The following is a 23,611-nucleotide window of genomic DNA, read 5'->3' on the forward strand; positions in this document are numbered from 1 at the left end:
TGTGTGTGTGTGTGTGTGGTGGGAATCAATCTCAGGTCATATGTCTTAGTGGCAGGCACTTTTAAAGGATGAGCCATCTTACTGGTTCCTTCTGTGTTTCTTTGTGATCTTAAGCTAACCTGCTAGTTACTTTTAAAAATATTTCTTTTAAATTATATATTACATGCCAGTGTAGTGCCTGTGGAGGCTAGAGATCACCTAGAGCTGCAGTTACAGGCAGTTGTGAGGTCACCTCCTCCCCCACATAGGCTCAGGAACCCCAACTTGGTCCTTTGCAAGAACAGTAGGAACTCTTAACTACTTAGCCATCTCTCTACCCTCCAGCATGTCAATTGTTGGACACTGCAAGGAAACTATTTGTTCTCAATAGGTGTGGACTGAAGTGGTTTTGAGTTTTGTTTATATATAGGGAAACTCAGTGTTTTAGGAATCCCTCTCCTTTACTGATGCTCATATAAGAGCTGCAAGGTTGAGGTGGGGGTAGCTCAGTCAGTAAGGCACTTGTCTTGTAAGCACAAGGAACACAGTTTGATGTCCAGAATTCATGGTGAAGTGACTTGTGTTTGTAACCCCTGCACTGGGGAGATAGACACAGGAGGATCTTTGGGGTTCACTTGCCATCTGCTGTAGCCTGATTAGTGTGCTTCAGTCGGAAAGAGGTAGATGTTTCTGAGGATGACATTCAAGGCATCCACATGCAAGTCACACGCATACACATAAATATGTTTACCCATATACACGATCACACATGCAGTTTTAATAAAGTAGATTGAGAGCTAACACATTATTTTGGAGTTGTGACTTTGTGGCAACCGTGGAATTTTACTTTTTCTCATTTTTATCTTTTTCACAGAATTTAATCATTCATATGGGTTTCTCCCATGCCTGCATCCTCAGCTAGATGGAGAGGACCCTGTAAAATGTAAAAAGCTCTATTATTGGCTAAATGGATCAGACTTCCCAGAACTTTGTTCTGCTTTTTGCTTCATTTGATTGGTTGACCTGTGATTTTGGTACCTTCAATAAAATCAAGTTGGAATGCTTTGGTTGACTACTTTTCTCATTGGTTTGTGCAAGAAAGTCAAGTACACATTAAAATCTGTTTGTCTTATCTTACATTTCTTTTCTGAGATTGTTAGTTGCCACTGTTGTTTTACAGTGTGTTGTTCTGGTTTAACTTCCCATAAATTCAGATACGTTCAGGTTGGTATTAAAAGCTTTCCAAATTCTAAATATCTAGTACCACGCCTTTAGCTTGAAGCAGATCTTAAGTGTTTTTACGTTTTGTTATACTATATTCAGAAGCTTGCTTTCAAGGGTCAGCCCCTGGAAAGTAATTTTCAAAAGTCCTTTCAAGGAAAAAAGCTTTAAAAAGCCATCTTTTGATTTGCATTATTTAAATTTTAATGTAAGTGAAGCAGTTTTTACCTATCAGAAGTAGTGACCTATTACGTTCAGCACTTGTAGATAAGGTTAAAAAAAGTCAACCTGCTTCTCCTTTTACTTCAGTGATGTTCAGAGCAGAGAATGGAGGCAGGGATTATAGAAACCCTTTTTACTCTTAGTTCCTCCCATTGTTTAAAGTAAAACTGTTGTTAGCTGTGGATTGAATCCAGGATTTTTTGCATGCTGACCACTAAGTTATACCCCCATTCTAAAATGTTGTTCTTCATGTGTGAGCTTTGTTTTTGTCAGAAAGATAGCATGCACTGTGAGCTTAAGTTACCTCATGTTTGAATGTGTGCCCCGTGCTCAGCCTTAGGAGTATCAGGGTTCCACACTGGATAAAGTTGAAGGGGAAATAACCATATTAGTTGGGCAGTGGTGGCTTACTCCTTTAACCTCAGCACTTGGAAGAGGCAGGTGAATCTCTATGAGTTCCAGGACAGCCTGGTTTACAGAGCAAATTCCAGGGCAGTCAGGACATAGAGAAATCCTGTTTACAAATGACAAACAGCCTCCCCCCCCCCAAAAAAAAAAAAACAGCCCACCACCAACAAAAAATTCCACCACACCAAGTGACAGCCTGGTATCACATATGTGAAAATTAAAAAATTAAACTTGTTTCATAAACTAGTTTGTGTGCTTCATCTTTGTTTAATGGTATTTTGTTTCTTTAAATATTTTTTTATAAAAAACCAAGTATCATTTTCCTTTTCTTCAACCCTGTTCATGTATCTTCCTTGTTCCCTCTGGAGTTCATGGCTTCTCTTTGTTACACACACAATCTATTCAGGCCTATTAGTGTTTCTTTTATGTATTATTTCAAAGCTGACTACTTGGTAATGGATAGCCATTTAGGGACTCATCCCTGGGTAAGACTATTTCTTCTCCCACCATTCCTTTGTTGCTTGTAGATCTTTGTTGATAAGTGGTGGCCTGTGAGATCTCCCCTTTTCCATGTTAGTTTGTCTGTTGGTGGTATGTGGAGACAGCAATTGTTGAGGTATTGCAGGTGAAACTTGCATGTCATTTATAGGGGACACAGTCTCAGAGCAGATTTCCTGGTCTTTTGGCTCTTAACAGTTCTTCCATCCCAGCCCCATCCTTAGGTGCAGGAGTTAATGTTGTAGATGGATTCATTTTGGCTGGACACATCTGTATTTTGATCAATTGTGGTTTTTAGTAATGGTCTCTCTGTTTCAAAGTTTTTTCTTCATAGTGAGAACTACTCTTACCTTTGATGAGGGCTATAAAGATAAATATTTAGAATTTGGTTAGGAATTATGCATATTTAATCAAGTGTTAGAAGTAGGTATTTTCTAAAAATCCCAAATCTCACTTATCCTATGTAGTTAGTTTTCAAGTAATAGGCATAGTTTTCCTCCTGTTGAATCGCCTTCACTCCAGTTAGAAAGCTGTTACCACCGGGAGATGTTTGTCAGTATGGCACCCTTAAAGGTATTGTCTGTACTGATCATTGTGGTTCATAGGTTTTGCAGCTGGAAAGAGCTATTGGTTGCTTTCCTTACTTGGTAGCTGTCTTAGTTTGGGTTTCTGTTGCTATGAAGAGACCCCATGACCATGGCAACTTTGAATAAGGAAGACATTTTAATTGGGGCTGGCTTACAGGTTCAGAGATTTAGTCCATTATCGTATGGCAGGAAGCATGGCAGCATGCAGACAGACATGGTGCTGGAGAGGTGGTTGAAAATTCTGCATCCTGATCAACAGGCAGCAGGAAGAGAGAGAGCCTGGGCCTGGCTCAAGCACTTGATACCTCAGTGCCCACCCCTGGTGACACACTTTCATGTGCACACTCCAACAAGGTCACACCCCTCACAGTGCAACTCCATTTGAACCTGTGGGAGGCCACTTTTATTCAGACCACCACAGAAATACACATAGTATCCTCCTGTACTGTAAAAGCTACTCTTCAGGAAAACACTTTCAGGTCATATTCAGGTCTTCTGGGTCCTGTGTCTGAAATGAATGGTGCCTTCAACAATAAGGACTTACCTTCAACTTCTGGGAGACTACTGAGGGCAACAACAGTAGCCTGTATTATTTTGGGAGTCTCAAACTCCCCTAAACGACGATTTGAAAGGGAGTTTCTGATGCCTGCCTGTTCTTGGTTTTTGTTTGTGTTTTACTTTTTTTCTCCCCTCCCTCTTTCTCTTCTATATTGACTTCCTTCTCCCTTCCCAGTTAAAGTGTCCCTCATTTTCCTCACTTCCCCCTTCAAATCACTTAAAGATTTGTTTTTATTGTTTCTCATTTTGTATGTGTTTGTTTATAGATGCTTTGGGAGGCCACAGCATCAGATCCCCTTGCAGGTGGTTGTGGCTATAGGGTATTAGGAATTGAGCTTGGGTCCTGTAAGAACAGTGAGTGTATGGTTTTAACCACTGAGCTGTTTCTCCAGTTTTGTATACTTCATCTTACTGTGATCCATCATCTGTTATTTTCTGCCTTCCGTTTTTTTTTTTAAGTATTTAGTTCAAGACCCTCTAAATTGATTTTACAACCTGCTTCAATTGGTCTCATTCATTCTTTTGGCTTTGAATTCTCTGTGCTGCTGACTTTTCTTTTACCCGTATCCCCACTTTAGATCCAGTCATGCCAGCAGTCTGTCTGATATCTCTCCCTCCACTCAGATGTCTAGTGGGAATCTCAAATATGGCATGTCAGGCACAACATCACTCCTATTGTGCTCCAGTCTATCCCCCTCCCCAGTAGTGCCCATTTTTGCAGTTGCACTGTAGGAGATGGTACTAGAGTACTGTTAGACACAAGCCTGCTACCAGGGCTCAGATCTGCTACCTACTTTTAGGGCCTTCATCAGTCTTTTCAACTCTGCTTTATTGTCTTCATTTTAATAAAGTGAGGCTGTCAGCTGTGCACACCTGGTATGATGGTACAGACTTGAGTTTTCACCTGTAAAGGATGTAAAGCACTGGTGTTCATTCAGCTAGTGTTGCTGTGCTGTTTGTGTCCCTCATGTTTACTTCTGATACACTAGCAATTTCTGTTGGCCCCGAATTCAAAATGTGTCCTTTGACACACCACTTCCATCAACACCGCATTCATCTGTGCAGCCAACATCCCTCATCCAGATTACTAAAATAACTTCTTTACTAAATATGCTTCTGCTCTGCTCCTCCCCTACTTGTTTTCTATAAAACAGTCAAGATATTTGAAAACTGAAACCAGAGTGTGTCACCATCTAGTTCAAAACTCACAGGAGACTTCTAATAGATTCCAGTTTGGGGCCCTTACATCCTCAAGACCTTTCATCAGTCTTTGTTAAACAATACCACAATTGCCTGACATGCAGAATATCATTCTTTAGACCTGTGGTGCCTGAGACCCTGCCATGAGCTTCAGAGAACAGCAGTGCTTTCCATTCATGTGCTGCACAGTTGTGGCCCACAGAATGGTGTGGTGTATCATTTATTTTATCAATGTCAGACCAGAGGGGCATTTCTGTTCTATGCTTGAAGAAACTGAGATTTAAAGTGCATAATACATTGAACATTTTAGTAGCAATAAGCTGCAAAGCTGAGTTCAGACTGAATTTGTCTGATTCTGAATCTGTGATGCCTGGAACTTGAGAACTGGCAGGAGTGATTAATTCACTTAAAGACAACTCTTAAAAGAGTGTTAGAGCAGGGGACTCTTGTTAGTCAGACAGTGAAAGTGGAAGGGAACTAGTATTCAAGACATGGGAGCAGATCTAAAGCCTACAAGTCTGAGGCCTGAGTCTGAAAGATAGACCATGAGAAATGGATGTGGAAGTTTTGTTGGTGGTAGAAGCTAAAACGTCTTAAATTACATAAATTTTACTATTTTTTCAAACTGATAATATAGGGAACTGTTAAAAAAATATGTCAACATAGAAAAAAATCCAGGCTTTAATAATACCTTCTCCCTCAAAGGTCGCATGTTATCACCACACTTATGATTTAACAAATGTTTCTATTGTTGTGTCTCCAATGCCATTTTATTCCTTCCAAATACCAGGTCTCTTCACTTGCATTACCACTGAGGTTTATCCTTGTTCTTATCTGGGTGGAAAAGCTGCTTTCGTGGATAGATCCCATTGTTAACTCAGCCTGTTACAGTAAATGTATATGCATACACACACATGCACACATACACAGTTCTATAAAATGAAAATTTCTTCCTGACACTTGATGGCTCCATCTCCATTAGGTGGAAAGCATATCCCGTCTTTGTGGCTGAGTGAAGTGTTACCTACCTTGTATTTTGCCTGTTCTTAGGCAAATCAATGATTTTTTTTTTCAAAGAAAGTTAAGTTCTGTTTGGTAAGACACAATAGTGAGAAACTAAAAATGGCTTGTGCTTTTATAAATTTCATGAATCTAAACCAGGAAGATTGTAAGTTAGAGGCTGCCTGAGCTACCTCGCAAAACCTTTTCTCAAAAAACAAGCTGAAAGCTGGGTAGTGGTGGCACATGCCTTTAATCCCAGCACTTGGGAGTCAGAGGCAAGTGGGTCTCTGAGTTCGAGACCAGCCTGGTCTGCAGAAGTTCCAGGATATTCAGGGCTATAAAACAAACAAACAAATAAATAAATCTTGAAAAACCAATGAAACAAACAAGCCAGTTGAATAAAACTGAGAATGTCAGTTTGATCTCAAAGACTAAATGGTTTTGTATTTTCTTTTAATTTTTTTAAAAGATGATGTTTAGCTTTTAAAGTTACCTGCAGTTTGTTTTTATGGATATTGTCAGGTGAGGTCATCCCAAGTGGTATGCTTGTCTCTACCCTTTATTTTAATTATACTTAAATGTTTTGATATATGGATAGGGCAAGTATTTTTCACCTTTTTATAGTTTTCCAATTTTTCTTTACTATTCTCACATATTGTCTTAAGGTTTCTATTGCTGAGGAGATACCATGATCACAGCAACTCATAAAGGAAAACACTTAATTGGGACTGGCTTACAGTTCAGAGGTTTAATTCATTATTATGGCAGGAAGCAAGGCAGCATGCAGGCAAACATAGTGCTGGAGAGGAACTTCTTGTTGCTGCTACATGTTGATACGCAGTCAACAGGAAGACTGTCTCACTGAGTATGACTTGAACGTGTATGAGACCTCAAAGCTCCCCTCAACTGTGACACACTTCAACAAGGCCATACCTGCTCCAACAAAGCCACCCCCTCCTAATAGTGCCACTCCCTTTGCGGGCCATTTTCTTTGAAACCACCACATATATTGTTTAGATTTTTCTTTAGATGAATTTTGGAATTAGTTTTTTTCAAACTATAATAGAATTGTGCCACAGAGATAGTAGGAAGTTCCATGGCTGGGGAGGTAGGAGGAGCAGGGTACAAGGATGAGAATGAATTTTTTTGGGAGATGGTTGTCTTGAGCAAAAGAAGTAAACTGTCAGGTATGTATTTGTTAAAGATTATGAGAACTAGGTTTCTTGCTGTCTGAGAAAGGAATTAACAAGCGCGCAAAGATGAAAAGAACTCAGAAATGTTGGGCTGGAATTGGATTAATAAGTGTGAACTTTAACATGTAACTACATGTGTAAAAATAGTTATAAGAATGGTAACTATATGTACATAGCACTTTAAAAAAAGATTTATTATGTATGGTGTTCTGTCTGCATGTAAGCCTGGTGGTCAGAAGAGGCCACCAGATGTCATTACAGATGGCTGTAAGCCATTATATGGTTGCTGGAAATTTAACTCAGGACCTCTGGAAGAACAGCCAGTGCTCTTAACCACAGAGCCATCTCTCCAGCCCATGCGTAGCACTTTCTACGTGGAAGTACTGATATCTTAGTTTCAGTCCTATCAGCTAAATCTTTGTTGCTAAATCATCTTGAAGAGGAATTGTCTTTGGAGAAGTGGGTACTTCTAGGAGTTGAAGCAGGAAAAATACCAGATGAATTTGAAGCATCTTTTGCCAGGAAATAGACCAGAAAATAGACCAGAAAATGTCAGGACACTGATGCTAGTTGGGTTTCCAGTTGGCCAAATCTGGAACACTTTGAGTGTCAAATGGATGAAGAGATAATGCTTTGCATGTTGACAAATGTATAAGGAATGATGGCTGGAGTATCATTACCTGGTAGAGCTCATAGAGATGTGGATATTTGACCACAAACAAGGCATTGACAGACCCTTATAGTTGCCCCAGAAAGTGATTATTTTGAAGAGGAAAATGATAAGACTTTGGAGGAACCTGCTCCACATTGTTTTGACCAGGTGGTTAACATCAGCAATGTATGAATGGGTTGCCATTTCTGCTTATCTTGTGTGTTCTGTGTTGCTACCAGTCTCTCCATTGAGGAAATGCAGACCAGTCTGAGGCTGAGGGGTACCCCATGGAATGAAAGGACCCAGCAAAAGAATGAGGGGTTGCTGCAGATCAATAGACAACAATAGAGACATGACACTTGGATGAAATGTTGGACTAGAGGGGAAAAATGTGGCTGTTGTCATAACTGAGGTAGGGCCTATCTGTGGGCTGGGTTGGTACCGCAGTAGTAGTGTTGGCTTCTTGATGAGGAGACTTGTGTGCTGGTTCTGCAGAAGAGTGAGTGCTTCCTTTGTCTTTTAGGTTTCTCAGAGTGATCAGGCAGAGATTTGTGGCTTTGGATATATGTAGAAAACTTAGCAGATGAGGTAAAGCACTGAGTTGGACAATCTTGCCAAAAGGTGTATGTAAGCACTTAGAACATTTCTGTGTGTTTGAAATTATTTAAAAGTGAAACTAATACTTTGTTATTTTATTAAACTAATCTGTTATAGTCTTGATTTCTGAAATTGTGTGTTCTTCCAGTTTATTTCAGTTTTGTTTTGAACCTTTTGGGGCTTCTCAAAAATTTATAGTTTTTCTCATACAGCTTTTGCCTACTTCTGTTTTGAGTTAGTCTTTTGACTCAATTCAAAAATTATATTGAAGGAATTATAGAGATGCTGCCTTTAAGTGGCAGCACTGATTGCTAATTGTGATCCTTTTGTAAAGACAAAAGGTACAAAATAGTACTGTACTGTACTATTAACATTTAAATACGAAAGAAAATTTCGGTGACATCCCAAAGCCTTAGGCATCAACAGGTAACCAAGACTGAGAAGGGGATCTGGTTAGCCCAGGTGCCACTAGTTCTACTTTCCTGTCCCTTTTCTGCTAGCTGTTGAGTGTCAAGCTCTCCCATGTAGCTTTTTGAACTGACTCTTGGATGCCCCTTTGTGTAAGTTAGATGGCAATAGGGGCGGGTATGGATGGAGCTAGGATATGAGCTGTGGTCACACCTGAGATGTCAGCAGTCACAGCTGAGATGATGTAAAGTCCAGTAGTGTAAATTTTATCTTTTGTATGTGAGGACATATGAATCCTGCCATTGTAGATGGTCAAAAGCTTTTTATTTATCCACATCATTTTCTTTGTCATCCATCTATAAGAATGTCCAGTTTCCAAATGGACTTGTAGCACAGGTATGCACATAGTAGGCATTTCGTGTGGCTAGAATCTTCATAATTACTGATTTATGTACTATTTAAGTAGCTGTGCCATAATTTGCTTAATCATTTTCAAGTGATAAAAGACTTACAGCTTGTTGGCAGTTCTCTTAACAAGTCACACTGGAAATAGTCTTTTTTAAATTACCAATTTATATCTTTAGAAATTTGTAAGAATGTATGCTGCTTTTGTTACGTTTGTACTGCGCTCAGCCTATGGATCCCTTAAGTTGGCATTGATTCAGAGTCTTACTATGTAGACCAGCTGGCCTCTTACAGATGTATGCCTATCTGCTTCTACTTCCCAGGTGCTCATATTAAAGGTGTGTGCCACCATGTCTGTCTTCCTTAAATTTTTTTTGGGAAAAAATTGGGGTGGGTTTTTTGAGATAGGGTCCCCTGTGTAATCCTTTCTCCTATGTTGGCTTTTGTTCGCGATGATCCGCTTTTCTCGGCCTTCCAGGTGCTGATTAAAAGCATGTGCCATCACTGCTTGGCAAGAGCCAACTTCCGAACACTGTAGGTTTCTTTTTCCTGAGATACCAAAAAGTTTGTGAGTTCCTACTGACTTGGTTTCCTATGATGTTTTCAGAGTCCTTTTTTTGAGATTTCTTTTCCAGAGAGCTCCCAGTGGCGTCAGCACTAATTGTACTGAGGTTCTCGTCAGTCCTCAAGGACAAGCTAAATTCTTTTTGCAAACTAGATACAGTCTAGGAAAAACTCAACAAATCACTGGACAGATATACGGTCTAATCTACTTAGTTTACATGCACATAAAGCAGATGAGACAGATAAATCCAGGTTTAAGGTAGAAAACTCAAGTTGGCAAACTTAAAGATTCCTTTCTTAGTGTTTCTTAGTCTGCTTATGAGACACATGACTAATTTATGTAACTTCTAAGCCTTGGTTTATAAAAAGGAATACTAACACATTGTAGATACGGTAAAGGAGAGAGTCTATTAACATTTAAAGTGCCTGGTAGTGTGTGTAGCGTGTGTTAGGCATGCAATAAATTAGCAATAGCCATTGTTAATTTAGACCTGACGCACGTTGTTGGTCAGAATTTTCAAAAAAAGGAAAGCAAATGTGGATTTGAGATGTTTCTTGTTTAACTTATGGTATAATGATAGAATCATGAGTTTAAGAATCAAAAGAATCTGAGTTAAAGCATATCCTAGAAAGTGACTTAGAACATGTCATAATTCATCAGTTTTCCCCCTTGTGTTTATCTATGTATACACATAAAAACCAGACAGCTGGACATGTTGGAATTTGCTTAATATATAGTAATTATTAGTAATATTAGTAACTCATTCCTTAGATACTGGTTAAATGTAAACATACTTTACTGTTCAGTTTCATTAAGTGAAGTAAACCAAAAATGGCTTGCTTTAAGGCTAACTTGTAGGGAAAATCACATTTCATTAAACTCCTGGGACCCTGGGGCCCATGTGACCTGGTAGGGTAGGAGAGGATACAGTAGGAGGGCATTTGTGAACCTAAGGATGGATGCTTCAGGCATTGGAGAATGGTGATGGCTCAGGGGCACTTGTGAATGACATTGTTGGACAGAAACAGCAGAAACCACCAAGAAGATACTGTAGGCCATCCAGGACTGTGGGGAATATGACATTGTCAAAATAGTAAGTGGAGGAAAGTGTATTCTTTTGTTCCTATGACTGATGCTGGAACATAGAACTTTGTATAATTTTTTTTTTTCCAGATCAGGAAGATGAAAGTGTTCTTGTCAGAACCAAAGATTAAGACAAATAGAAAAGAACAGTTTTGTGATTTGATGAGTTGGGACTCATCTGTTGAGGTGGTCAGGGAAAGAACAATGTTCATTATCTTTGTGTTGAAAATAAATTTAGCCACACGTTGGCTCACAGTCATGTCTCAGTACTCAGGAAACTGAAGCAGGAGGATTGCTGTGAGTTTCAGGCCAGTCTGAACAACGAGTGAGACTTGTTTAAAAAAAAAACGAAAAAACAGGTGACTTACTAAGAATAAATATGAGTCGACTTTATAGAAATCATTCCCACTACAAATGGCATAACCTAGCATTTTGACGTGAGAACCCTGGCTATAATAGTTAATGGAGTCCTGAAGACCCTCTCACATTCTGGTTCACAGCCTAACTTCCAGTTGCTACTCTTGAACCTTACATGTTTCTTGCAGTGTCGCTCTGTACTTTGTTTGACATCTCTAAGTGTTTTGTTTTTAGTCCCTGCTGTATACCATATCATATGAAGTAGAAGTCTCTCACTCCCCAAGTGATAATAGTGTACTTTGAAATTCTGGGAATGAGAGAACTTTATCAATCAGGGCCCTGGTAGAAAATAGGTGGCACATTCAAACTGGAAATTTGAGGAGCATTTAATTGTATCATTTAGAGTTCATTCAGGAAAAGAGAATCTTTGTATTCTATGAAAAATTTTGGTACAAGAATTAAGGATTATAGCTGAGTGTTGTGGCACACACTTTTGATTCCAGCACTTGAGAGGCAGAGGCAGAGACCTCTGTGAGGTCTAGGCCAGCCTGATCTAAAAATGAGTTCTGGGATGGCCAAGGCTGTTACACAGAGAAATCCTGTCTCAAAAAACTAAAAAGGGGAAGAAAACAAAAAACAGGAAGAAAAGAATTGAGGATTGGGCCAACATGGGAAGAACTGGAATTGGGAGAGCCTGTTCATGCTGACCAGAGATTGAACTATATCATAGGAGATATTCTTGGAAGTTTGTGAGGGAGCTGGTGGGAGTCTGTATCTGCTGCAGTTTGCCTCTAGGTAGTATCAGCCTCTCTTTTTCCAATCTTTCTAATTGCCCTTGTGCTTCTCTTTAACACTGCTGGAAAAAACTCTGAAAAGTAGCACCACCACCGCCCCAGCTCCTGATCTGTTAAATGTGGACAGCAGTGCAGAAGGATGGCCAAACTGGGAAAGCGGCATCTTCTGGCCTGGCATTGTTGATACCTCCTCAGCTCAAGGGCAAGAAGTAGTTTCTGAGCTCAGAGAAAATGGCTAAATGTTTAGGTTGCCAGATATCTGACAGAGCCATCCCTGTTTGTAGAAAGTCTTTACTAGCCTCAGAAATTGCCTAGTCAGGGCCAGGAGAGTATATTTCACTGTCTCCAAACTGGGGCAGAAGCCTGTCCATTGTCTTTGTACTGTCCCTCCTAGGTTGTAAAGTAGTTTGTCACTGGGTGAAGAATGAGTCACGAGGGCAGATAGTATATCCTCACATGGGATTTAAGTAGAACTATTGTCTTGAGGACTGAAGTTTTTTGTTTGTTCTTTATTTTTTTAAAGTAAGGAACATATTCTGTTATTCTGGCAATAGAAGGTCGTTAGTTAAACCTCGGAAAGCTAAGAACTTTCTGGGAGATATTTGAGAGGATTTTAGGGAGAAAAGAATGGATTGGGGAGTGTAATGCTCTTAGATGATGACAAAGACAATAAAAATTAATGCTAGTTTCCTATAAAATGGTGAGGTCACCAGCTTTCCACCAGGCTGGAGACAGCAGTCACAGCTGGGATAGTGTGGAATGTATAGACTTCAAAGTCCTGGAGCTCATTATTACACCTCTGTGGCCCATCTGAAATGTGAAGTTTGAGGAAAGGGAAGAAAAGTGTGTTGGTAAATCTCTTCCAGATACATGTGAAAATTCCCCATTGATGACCAGCTCTTTGGGATATATATATTTCTTTTGTTACGTATCTATATGGTAGGATCATATTGGGATATTTTATATGCTGATTATAAGTTGCAAATACTTCAAGTTTATATTTTTTATTTTCGACATTTTACTTTTCCTGACTGCTTTACTTGAAACTCCTACAAAGGATAAACTTGGAGCACATTCTTTACTCGTACTTCATGTGCATCAAGAATATGTACTAGGGCTGGAGAGATGGCTCAGTGGTTAAGAGCATTGCCTGCTCTTCCAAAGGTCCTGAGTTCAATTCCCAGCAACCACATGGTGGCTCACAACCATCTGTAAAGGGGTCTGGCGCCCTCTTCTGGCCTTCAGGCATACACACAGACAGACTACTGTATACATAATAAATAAATATAAAAAAAATAAAACTCTTAAAAAAAAGAGTATGTACTATGCAGGAGATAATGGCTATCATTTTTTTCCTTTCAAGTCTATAAACTATATTACTATAGGAAAAGAGGGATAATCCACAGTAAAGGAGTGTTTAGTACAGGGCTAGGAACAGGTTCACAGAGGAATTTTTCCATGTCTGTTTTTCTCTATAGAGATATGGTTTAAAATAACCAAGCAGCTTCAGACCAAATTGCTGATATCTAAAGTGGTCTCCTGGTAGCTCTGATTTAGGAAAAACAGGAAGCAAATGGCATGATTTACGTTCAAGCCTTCAGAAACTAGTTTTACTGAAGAGTTAACTAAACAACACAGAAAGTGTCTATAAGGAGATTATCTCTGGAAGCAGCTTTTCATACCTTCAGTTAACTGCTAACTTTAATGTTTTGTTCAGTTTATCTCTCATCAGCCACTAAGAACTAAATTCTAAGAACTAGAAGTATGCTAGGAACAAGGGAAGTTTAGATGTGAATGGAATTGTTCTTGGCAGTCCTAAAGATTGGAGGAAGTAGAAAACCAACTGGAACAGAATTGGAGGGATACCACTGAAGGGACATGTTATGACCTGATAAAGAGTCCCCTGCATAATGTAGTAGGACAGATGTGGCCAGTGGCACTGCCACACTGGGCTCTCATGAACTTGATGAATTCTGTACCTCAGTTTCCTCATGTGTAAAATGAGAGTTCTATCTAGTCTTGTGAGGATTGAGTTAGTAATATTGTAATTGGAACAGGGCCAAACATTAAACACCTAAATAGATGGTGTTTAAGCAGATTCATGAGAGAAATGGTGTCTGTTGAAGAGGCATTTCAAGATGACAAGAAGTAGTTTTCTTCAGATCCTGACATTTCTTTTTTAATATAAACATTTAAAAGGATAGCTTTGAGTCATGTGACCATACATAATCAGGCTTAGTCCCATGTCTAACTATTTTAGTTATAAGGCATTTTAGAAGTGGGTCAGGAGCCAGGCTTGGTAGCACATGGTTCTTTAATCCCTGCACTCGGGAGGCAGAGGCAGAAGGATCCCTGTGTTCTTGAGTTTGAGGCCAGCCTGATTTTTATATTGAGTTGCAGGATAACCAGGGCGATAGAGAGAGACCCTGTCTCAACAGCAACAACAAAAACTAAACCAAACAAAAATGTCCTTTATCTTAGGGCTAGAGATTATTTTAGGGCTAGAGATATGACTCAGTAGTTAGCAATGCTTGTTGCTGCTATTCCAAAGGACCTGAGTTGGGTTCCCAGTACCTACCTATCTTGGGCAGCTCACAACTGCCTGTAACTCGAGCTGGCCTCCAGGGCACCTTCACATACATAGCATATACTTACTCAGGCATACACACACAAAATAAGTCTTTAAAAAAAAATGTGTCACTGGTTGGTGGTGGTATACACCTTTAATCCCAGTACTAGGGAGGCAGAATAAGTTGGATCTCTGAGTTTGAGGCCATGCTGGTCTACAGAGTAAGATCCAAGACAGCCAGGTCTACACAGAGAAACCCTGTGTGTGTAAGGGGGCGGGACAGGGGGAAGGGACACACACACACACAAAGAGGAAAACAGTTTAGGGTTGCTGCTCATCTGCTGTGTATCTGTTTACTTTTGAAGTGTTTCCTCATATTTCTCCTGTGTAGCCAAGTTAACTTGGTGTTTTCCATAAAACTGGACCAAAGGATTTTTTTTTTTTTTTTGGTTTTTCGAGACAGGGTTTCTCTGTGGCTTTGGAGCCTGTCCTGGAACTAGCTCTGTAGACCAGGCTGGTCTCGAACTCACAGAGATCCGTGGACCCAAAGGATTTTACAGGTAGTTTTTTAAGTGTCTTCCAGCTCTGTTTTTAGATTGATGGTAATTCTTCTCTCACCCCCTTAGCACTGTCTCTGAATATGTGAGTTCTAGCTTAGTTCTGTAAGACCTAATTTTTAAGCCATTTCATCGTCCATGCAAAATGTCTGTTTCTGCTCCTTACTGTTTGAATGACATACAGATATTATAGCAAGGAACAGCAGTCTCTGCCTTTTAGGAGTTTACGTTTTAAGTTGAAGGAGAGGTAAGGCAGTAAACATTTCTTTGCTTTAATTTATTAGACTGTACTGCAGCTGTATTGAGAGTGAGGGAACAAAGTAAGGGAGGAAGGAGGAAGAAAGATGAGGGTACATAGCAGCAGTTTTAAACAAGTTACTCAGGAGGAGATCTTGCTAACAGGTAATGCTTGTCCAGAGACTGAAAAGAGCTGAGAAGGACAAGCCATGTGGCTGGCAGGAAGGGGGTGGTGTAAGTATGGAAGTGAGCATGGTGAGCAGAGCAGAGTGTTGGTGGCCTAGCCCAAAGCAAGAAGATGGCAAATGTAATTAGTTGCCTATGGGCAGCTCCCTTTTAACTTCCTTTAAGGGGACTAAGACACAAGCTTCATAGACCACTGTGGGAAAAGTATATTAGGACTAGCTATGTATATTTCATAAACTTTCATAACTTTTTAAAGGTTCATTTTTTTTTAAAGTCCTTTGAAGAAGTTTGACCTTGTCTTACTCTTTTCTGACTCTGAGAAAGGAGACAAGCCCAAGCAAAAGCAAAAGTAAAATCAATTTAGGAGGCTGAAAAGAGGGCTCAGTAGGCAATAAGAGCATATATTGCTCTTGCAGAAGACCCTGGATCCATTCCCAGCATCCACTTCTGTTTACTCAACTACCGTCTATAACACTCCAGCTCTAAGATTTCCAACATCCTCTTCTGGGTACACAAGCCCCTGCTCTCAAGTACATACACTGACACATATACATCCACATAACTAAAAATAAACATGGAAAAATCTATTTAAATAAGAGGGTGATATATTAATAGAGATGCAGAAGTGGCAGCTCAGATAACTCTGGAAACCTGGGTTCTGGGTGTACATATATATTTTTATGTATGTATGTATTATATGAATGGTTGGTTAATTTGTTGGTTTCATATTTAATTTTTGAATGTCTTGCCTGTGTATGTCTATGCATTATGTGTGAGCCTGGTGCCTTGAGGGATTAGAAGAGGGTATCAGATCCCCTGCAATGGGAGTTAGAGATAATTGTGAGCTACCATGTTGGTGTTGTGAATCAAACCCAGGTCCTCTCTGCAAGAGTAACAAATGCTTTCTGTGTATATGTGTACTACATATATGCCTCTACCCAAGAAGTTCCAGATCTGGAACTGGAGTTCCACATTTTTGTAAGTCAGTCACTAAACCCAGGTACTTTTAGCCTTGGAACCATCTTTCTGGATATTCTTTTCAGCTCTTTGTTTTTTTTATTGTTCTCTACCACAGGAATAGTAGTAATAACTGAATATTAGATGGCAAATGGAAAGCCACATGGAAAATAGAAGTACTGAAACTTCTTGGAACCTCCAAAAGAAAAAAAAAGACTAGTAACTGCTAGTCTCTGACCTATTCTGGCCTATATCTAGCACTTAATACCTGGAAGTTGAGGGTAGGTGGTCAAGAGGGGGTATTTGGGACACAATTTTATGTCAAGAGGGGGCCAGATTGGATGTTTATATGGGTGACTAAAGAATCCATAGTAGTAAAGAGTTAAGTGTCCCAGAAGATAGTCATCATAGGCCGTTGTAATTATAGTCAACCTGAAGTGGTTTGCATTTGAGTCTCAGGATAGTTCTGTTTCTCAGTTGGTGAGTGGAGCAGGCATGGGTAACCCCTGAAAGAACTGCCTCATTATTTGAGGTACCTCACTTTAGCAGCCCATCTAATGAATGAAAATAAGGAGATGAAAGTGGTTTCTGTTACCCTTCCCCACTATAACTGAAGATTAATGAAGAAATATGGTTTTTGTTGCTCGTAATAACATCCTACTATTTACCCCAGTTGAATATTTATCCCAGTTGAATTTGTGGGGTTTGTTTATCTAATAATGAAGTTTTTAAAAGACTTTATTGAGTGTGTTTGTACATACCTAGTATTTTCTTTGTTGTGTCACAGATGCCTTCCTTCTTTAGACTATTTCCCTGCTTATTTGCATTATCAGAAATGGATAGAATAAGGAAAAAGGAGTGAAATTTAAAGCAGTCTGCTTTATCTGGTCAGTGGGTTATTTAGACTTGATTTTTGTTTGTACCAATCAGATGTATGGCTCATGCTTTTCTTTCTTTTCCTTTTGTAGGAGGGCTGTTGGCCTGCTGCTGTGCTGCTGAACAGTATGCAGTCCTTTCGGGAGCAAAGCAGTTACCACGGAAACCAACAGAGCTACCCTCAGGAGGTACACAGCTCATCCCGTGTAGAAGAGTTCAGCCCTCGTCAAGCCCAGATGTTCCAGAATTTTGGGGGAGCAAATAGTGGTAGTGGTGGCACTGGCAGCAACAGTAGTGGACGGCGAGGAACAGCAGCTGCTGCTGCAGCAATGGCTAGCGAGACCTCTGGCCATCAAGGCTACCAGGGTTTCAGGAAAGAAGCTGGAGATTTTTACTACATGGCAGGCAACAAAGACCCTGTGGCAGCAGGAACCCCACAGCCTCCTCAGCGAAGGCCTTCTGGTCCTGTGCAGAGCTACGGACCTCCCCAGGGGAGCAGCTTTGGCAATCAGTATGGGAGTGAGGGTCATGTGAGCCAATTTCAAGCACAGCACTCTGCCCTTGGTGGTGTGTCTCATTATCAGCAGGATTACACAGGGCCTTTCTCTCCTGGGAGTGCTCAGTATCAACAGCAGGCCTCCAGCCAACAGCAGCAGCAACAGCAACAGCAGCAGCAACAACAGCAGCAACAGCAGCAAGTACAGCAGTTGAGACAACAGCTTTACCAATCCCATCAACCTCTGCCCCAAGCCACTGGACAGCCAGCTTCTGGCTCATCTCATCTACAACCAATGCAGCGGCCCTCCACTCTGCCATCTTCTGCTGGTTATCAGTTAAGAGTGGGTCAGTTTGGCCAACACTACCAGTCTTCTGCTTCCTCCTCTTCCTCTTCCTCCTTTCCTTCACCACAGCGTTTCAGTCAGTCTGGACAAAGCTATGATGGCAGTTACAGTGTGAATGCTGGATCCCAGTATGAAGGTCATAATGTGGGTTCTAATGCACAGGCTTATGGCACACAATCAAATTATAGCTATCAGCCTCAGACTATGAAGAATTTTGAACAGGCAAAGATTCCAGCAGGAACCCAGCAGGGGCAGCAGCCCCAGCAGCAACAACAACAACAACAGCCACAACCTCAGCAACAGCAGCAGCAACAACAGCAACATGCCCCCCAGCATGTGATGCAGTACACCAATGCTGCCACCAAGCTGCCCCTGCAGACCCAGGTGGGGCAGTACAATCAGCCTGAGGTTCCTGTAAGGTCCCCTATGCAGTTTCACCAGAACTTCAGCCCTATTTCTAACCCTTCTCCAGCTGCTTCTGTGGTTCAATCTCCAAGCTGTAGCTCTACCCCTTCTCCTCTCATGCAGAGTGGTGAGAATCTTCAGTGTGGGCAAGGCAGTGTGCCCATGAGTTCCAGAAACCGAATTTTACAGCTAATGCCCCAACTCAGTCCAACCCCATCAATGATGCCTAGTCCTAATTCTCATGCTGCAGGATTCAAAGGGTTTGGATTAGAAGGTGTGCCAGAAAAGCGATTGACAGATCCTGGGTTGAGTAGTTTGAGTGCTCTGAGTACACAAGTGGCCAATCTTCCTAATACTGTCCAGCACATGTTACTTTCTGATGCCTTGACACCTCAGAAGAAGACTTCCAAGAGGCCCTCATCATCATCTAAGAAAGCAGATAGCTGTACAAACTCAGAAGGCTCTTCACAGCCTGAAGAACAACTAAAGTCTCCTATGGCAGAGTCATTGGATGGAGGTTGCTCCAGTAGTTCAGAAGATCAAGGTGAGAGAGTGAGGCAACTAAGTGGTCAGAGCACGAGCTCTGACACCACCTACAAATGTGGAGCTTCAGAGAAAGCTGGCTCCTCTCCAACACAAGGTGCTCAGAATGAGGCCCCTAGGCTTAGTACCAGTCCTGCAGCTAGGGAAGAAGCTGCCTCTCCAGGTGCTAAGGACTCACCGCTGACTGAGGGAAACACAAAAGTCAATGAGAAGACAATTGGGGTGATTGTCTCCCGGGAAGCCATGACAGGTCGGGTAGAAAAATCTGGTGGACAAGATAAAGGATCCCAAGAGGAGGATCCTGCTGCCAGTCAGAGGCCACCTAGCAATAGTGGTACAAAGGAAGCCAGCCACACATCACTTTCACAACCAGATCCTCCAGGAGGAGGGAACAAAGGAAACAAGAATGGTGATAATAGCTCCAGCCACAATGGAGAGGGGAATGGCCAGAGTAGCCACTCTGCAGTAGGCCCAACTTTCACAGGCAGGACGGAGCCTAGCAAATCACCTGGAAGTTTGCGCTACAGTTACAAAGAGAGTTTTGGGTCAGCTGTACCACGAAATGTCAGTGGTTTTCCTCAGTATCCTTCAGGACAAGAAAAGGGGGATTTTGCTAGCCATGGGGAACGAAAGGGTAGAAATGAGAAGTTTCCAAGCCTCCTACAGGAAGTACTTCAGGGTTACCACCACCATCCTGACAGAAGGTATCCTAGAAGTGCTCAGGAACATCAAGGGATGACTAGTGCTCTGGAAGGAACTGCAAGGCCCAACATCTTAGTCAGTCAAACCAATGAATTAGCCAGCAGGGGCCTTCTGAACAAGAGCATCGGATCCCTGTTAGAAAATCCCCATTGGGGACCATGGGAAAGGAAGTCAAGCAGCACCGCTCCTGAAATGAAACAGATCAATTTGTCTGACTATCCCATTCCCAGAAAGTTTGAGATAGAACCTCCATCATCAGCCCATGAGCCTGGGAGTTCCCTTTCTGAAAGGAGGTCAGTGATCTGTGATATTTCTCCACTAAGACAGATTGTCAGGGATCCAGGGGCTCACGCATTGGGACACATGGGTGCTGATGCCCGAATTGGGAGGAATGAGCGTCTCAACCCAAGTTTGAGTCAGTCAGTCATTCTTCCAGGTGGGTTGGTGTCCATGGAAACAAAGCTGAAATCCCAGAGTGGGCAGATAAAAGAGGAAGACTTTGAACAGTCCAAATCTCAAGCTAGTTTCAACAAGAAATCTGGAGACCACTGCCATTCTACCAGCATCAAGCATGAGTCTTATCGTGGCAATGTCAGCCCTGGAGCAGCAGCCCATGATTCCATTTCAGACTATGGCCCCCAAGATAGTAGGTCCACACCAATGAGGCGGTTGCCTGGTAGAGTTGGTAGCCGGGAGACTATGAGGGGTCGGTCTTCTTCTCAGTACCATGACTTTGCAGAAAAGCTGAAGATGTCTCCAGGCAGGAGCAGAGGTCCAGGGGGAGACCCTCATCATATGAACCCACACATGACTTTTTCAGAGAGGGCCAATAGGAGTTCTTTACATGCTCCCTTTTCTCCCAACTCAGAAAGCCTGGCCTCTGCTTACCACACAAACACCAGGGCTCATGCTTATGGGGACCCTAATACTGGTTTGAATTCCCAGCTCCATTATAAGAGACAGATATACCAACAGCAACAAGAGGAGTATAAAGATTGGACCAGCAGTTCTGCTCAGGGAGTGATTGCTGCTGCACAACATAGGCAAGAAGGGCCACGGAAGAGCCCTCGGCAGCAGCAGTTTCTTGACAGAGTACGGAGCCCCCTGAAAAATGACAAAGATGGTATGATGTATGGCCCACCAGTAGGGACGTACCATGATCCAAGCACTCAGGAAGCTGGGCGCTGTCTCATGTCTAGTGATGGTTTGCCTACCAAAGGCATGGAATTGAAGCACAGCTCTCAGAAGTTACAAGAGTCTTGTTGGGATCTTTCTCGGCAGACTTCTCCAGCCAAAAGCAGTGGTCCTCCAGGAATGTCTAATCAGAAAAGGTATGGGCCACCCCATGAGACAGATGGACATGTACTAACTGAATCTACACAGTCATCCAAACCTAGTAATGTAATGCTGCGGCTTCCAGGTCAAGAAGATCATTCTTCTCAAAATCCCTTAATCATGCGGAGGCGGGTCCGTTCTTTTATCTCTCCCATTCCCAGTAAGAGACAGTCCCAAGATGTAAAAAACAGTAACACTGATGATAAAGGGCGCCTCCTTCACCCATCCAAGGAAGGTGCTGATAAGGCATACAATTCCTACACCCATCTTTCTCACAGTCAGGATATCAAGTCTATCCCGAAGAGAGATGCCTCCAAGGATCTTCCAAACCCAGACAATAGAAACTGTCCTGCTGTTACCCTTACGAGCCCTGCTAAGACCAAAATACTGCCTCCACGGAAGGGACGGGGATTGAAATTGGAAGCTATAGTTCAGAAGATCACATCCCCAAATATTAGGAGGAGTGCATCCACAAATAATGCTGAGGCTGGGGGAGACACAGTCACATTGGATGATATACTGTCTCTGAAGACTGGTCCTCCTGAAGGTGGGGCTGTGGTTACTCAAGAGACTGAGATGGAGAAGAGAAAAGGCGAGGTTACTGACCTAGTCAGTGCAACTAACCAGGAATTAAATGTTGAAAAGCCTCTCCCAGGGCCTTCTGAAGACTGGCGTGGCAGTGGGGATGATAAAGTCAAGACCGAGGTACATGCAGACACAGCTCCTACTGGAAAGGAACCTTCTGGGACTATGACACCCACAGCTTCACAGAAGCCTGGTGGTAACCAAGGGAGACCAGATGGTTCCCTGGGTGGGGCAGCACCACTAATCTTTCCTGATTCAAAGAATGTAGCTCCAGTGGGCATTTTGGCTCCTGAGGCAAACCCCAAGGCTGAAGAGAAAGAGAATGAAACCGTCATGATTTCACCCAAACAAGAAAGTTTCCCCCCAAAAGGGTATTTCCCATCAGGAAAGAAAAAGGGGAGACCCATTGGTAGTGTGAATAAGCAAAAGAAGCAGCAGCAGCCACCACCTCCACCCACTCAACCTCCTCAGATACCAGAAGGTTCTGCAGATGGAGAGCCAAAGCCAAAAAAGCAGAGGCAAAGGAGGGAGAGAAGGAAGCCTGGGGCCCAGCCAAGGAAGCGGAAAACCAAACAAGCAGTTCCCATCGTAGAACCTCAAGAACCAGAGATCAAACTAAAGTATGCTACCCAGCCTCTAGATAAAGCTGATGCCAAGAACAAATCTTTTTTCCCTTATATCCATGTAGTAAATAAGTGTGAACTTGGAGCTGTTTGTACAATCATCAATGCTGAAGAAGAAGAACAGACCAAATTGGTGAGGAGCCGGAAGGGTCAGAGATCTCTGACCCCTCCCCCCAGCAGCACAGAAAGCAAGGTGCTCCCAGCTTCATCCTTTATGCTACAGGGGCCTGTGGTAACAGAATCTTCTGTTATGGGACACCTGGTTTGTTGTCTCTGTGGCAAGTGGGCCAGTTACCGGAACATGGGTGATCTTTTTGGACCCTTTTATCCCCAGGATTATGCAGCCACTCTTCCGAAGAATCCACCTCCTAAGAGGTCCACAGAAATGCAGAGCAAGGTCAAGGTTCGGCACAAAAGTGCTTCTAATGGTTCTAAAACAGACACTGAGGAGGAGGAGGAGCAGCAGCAGCAGAAGGAGCAGAGGAGCCTGGCTGCTCATCCTAGGTTCAAGCGGCGGCACCGCTCAGAAGACTGTGGTGGAGGCCCTCGGTCCCTGTCCAGGGGACTCCCTTGTAAAAAAGCAGCCACTGAGGGCAGCAGTGAAAAGGCTGTTTTGGACACAAAGCCCTCTGTACCTACCACTTCGGAAGGTGGTCCTGAGCTGGAGTTACAAATTCCTGAACTACCTCTTGACAGCAACGAATTTTGGGTCCATGAGGGTTGTATTCTCTGGGCCAATGGAATCTACCTGGTCTGTGGCAGGCTCTATGGCCTGCAGGAAGCGCTGGAAATCGCCAGAGAGATGGTGAGTAGGAAAAACTCATTACAAGCTTGGGTTCTGGTTACTTCACTTTGGCTTTGTTTCTTATACCTTAGTCTTTATTTTTATGGATCATTAGTTCTTTCCTTGACCCAAATGATAAACAGAAAAGGGAAGTATTTTGGAAAGGAGTTGCTTATATTTTCATCAGTAATGTCTCTGTAGATTGTAAACTTATGTTTTTGCCTATATAGCTTTGAGGAAATAGGGGTCCCTGTTTTATCCCTTTTCAACCTTGATCCCTGCTTGTTGGGGGGGGGGGTGGTTATTCACTTTCAGCAGTACAGCTTTCATAAGTATGTCAGTTTCTGAGTAATATTTTACTGCCATTTATTTGGTTAATTTCTATAAACAATTTTTCAAAGTGTGGTGCTCACAAATCACGCTATGATTATATTTCCTTTTTTTAAAAAGTATTTTATTGCTTTAGATTTTGTTCAGTTTTATTGATTTGGTGAAGGGTCTACTCTGTAACCCAGTCTGACCTCGAACTCACAATGCTTTTGTTTCAGCCTTCCAAGATCTGGGATTGCAGGTGTGAACTACCAGACCCGATGTTTGCTCTAGTTACTAACTCATTTTCATTGCTACTGCTGCTTTTCGAGATGGGGTCTCGGTCTCTCTCTTCTCTCTCTCTCTTCTCTC

The 23,611-nt window shown here is 42.1% G+C and overlaps 1 protein-coding gene across 3 annotated transcripts in view; it reads left to right on the plus strand.

Moving 5' to 3' along the window:
• Tcf20 (transcription factor 20) overlaps positions 1–23,611 on the plus strand; it is a 159,221-nt gene that overhangs the window by 87,460 nt on the left and 48,150 nt on the right. For all 3 annotated transcript variants that reach the window (XM_026782763.1, XM_026782764.1, XM_013348858.2), the window contains exon 2: positions 17,204–22,951. In XM_026782763.1, coding sequence (XP_026638564.1) covers positions 17,240–22,951 — 5,712 coding nt within the window. In that variant the 5' untranslated portion in view covers positions 17,204–17,239. The remainder of the gene's footprint in view (positions 1–17,203; positions 22,952–23,611) is intronic.

The sequence above is a fragment of the Microtus ochrogaster genome, chromosome 15, assembly GCF_000317375.1.
Source record: "Microtus ochrogaster isolate Prairie Vole_2 chromosome 15, MicOch1.0, whole genome shotgun sequence".
NCBI lineage: Eukaryota > Metazoa > Chordata > Mammalia > Rodentia > Cricetidae > Microtus > Microtus ochrogaster.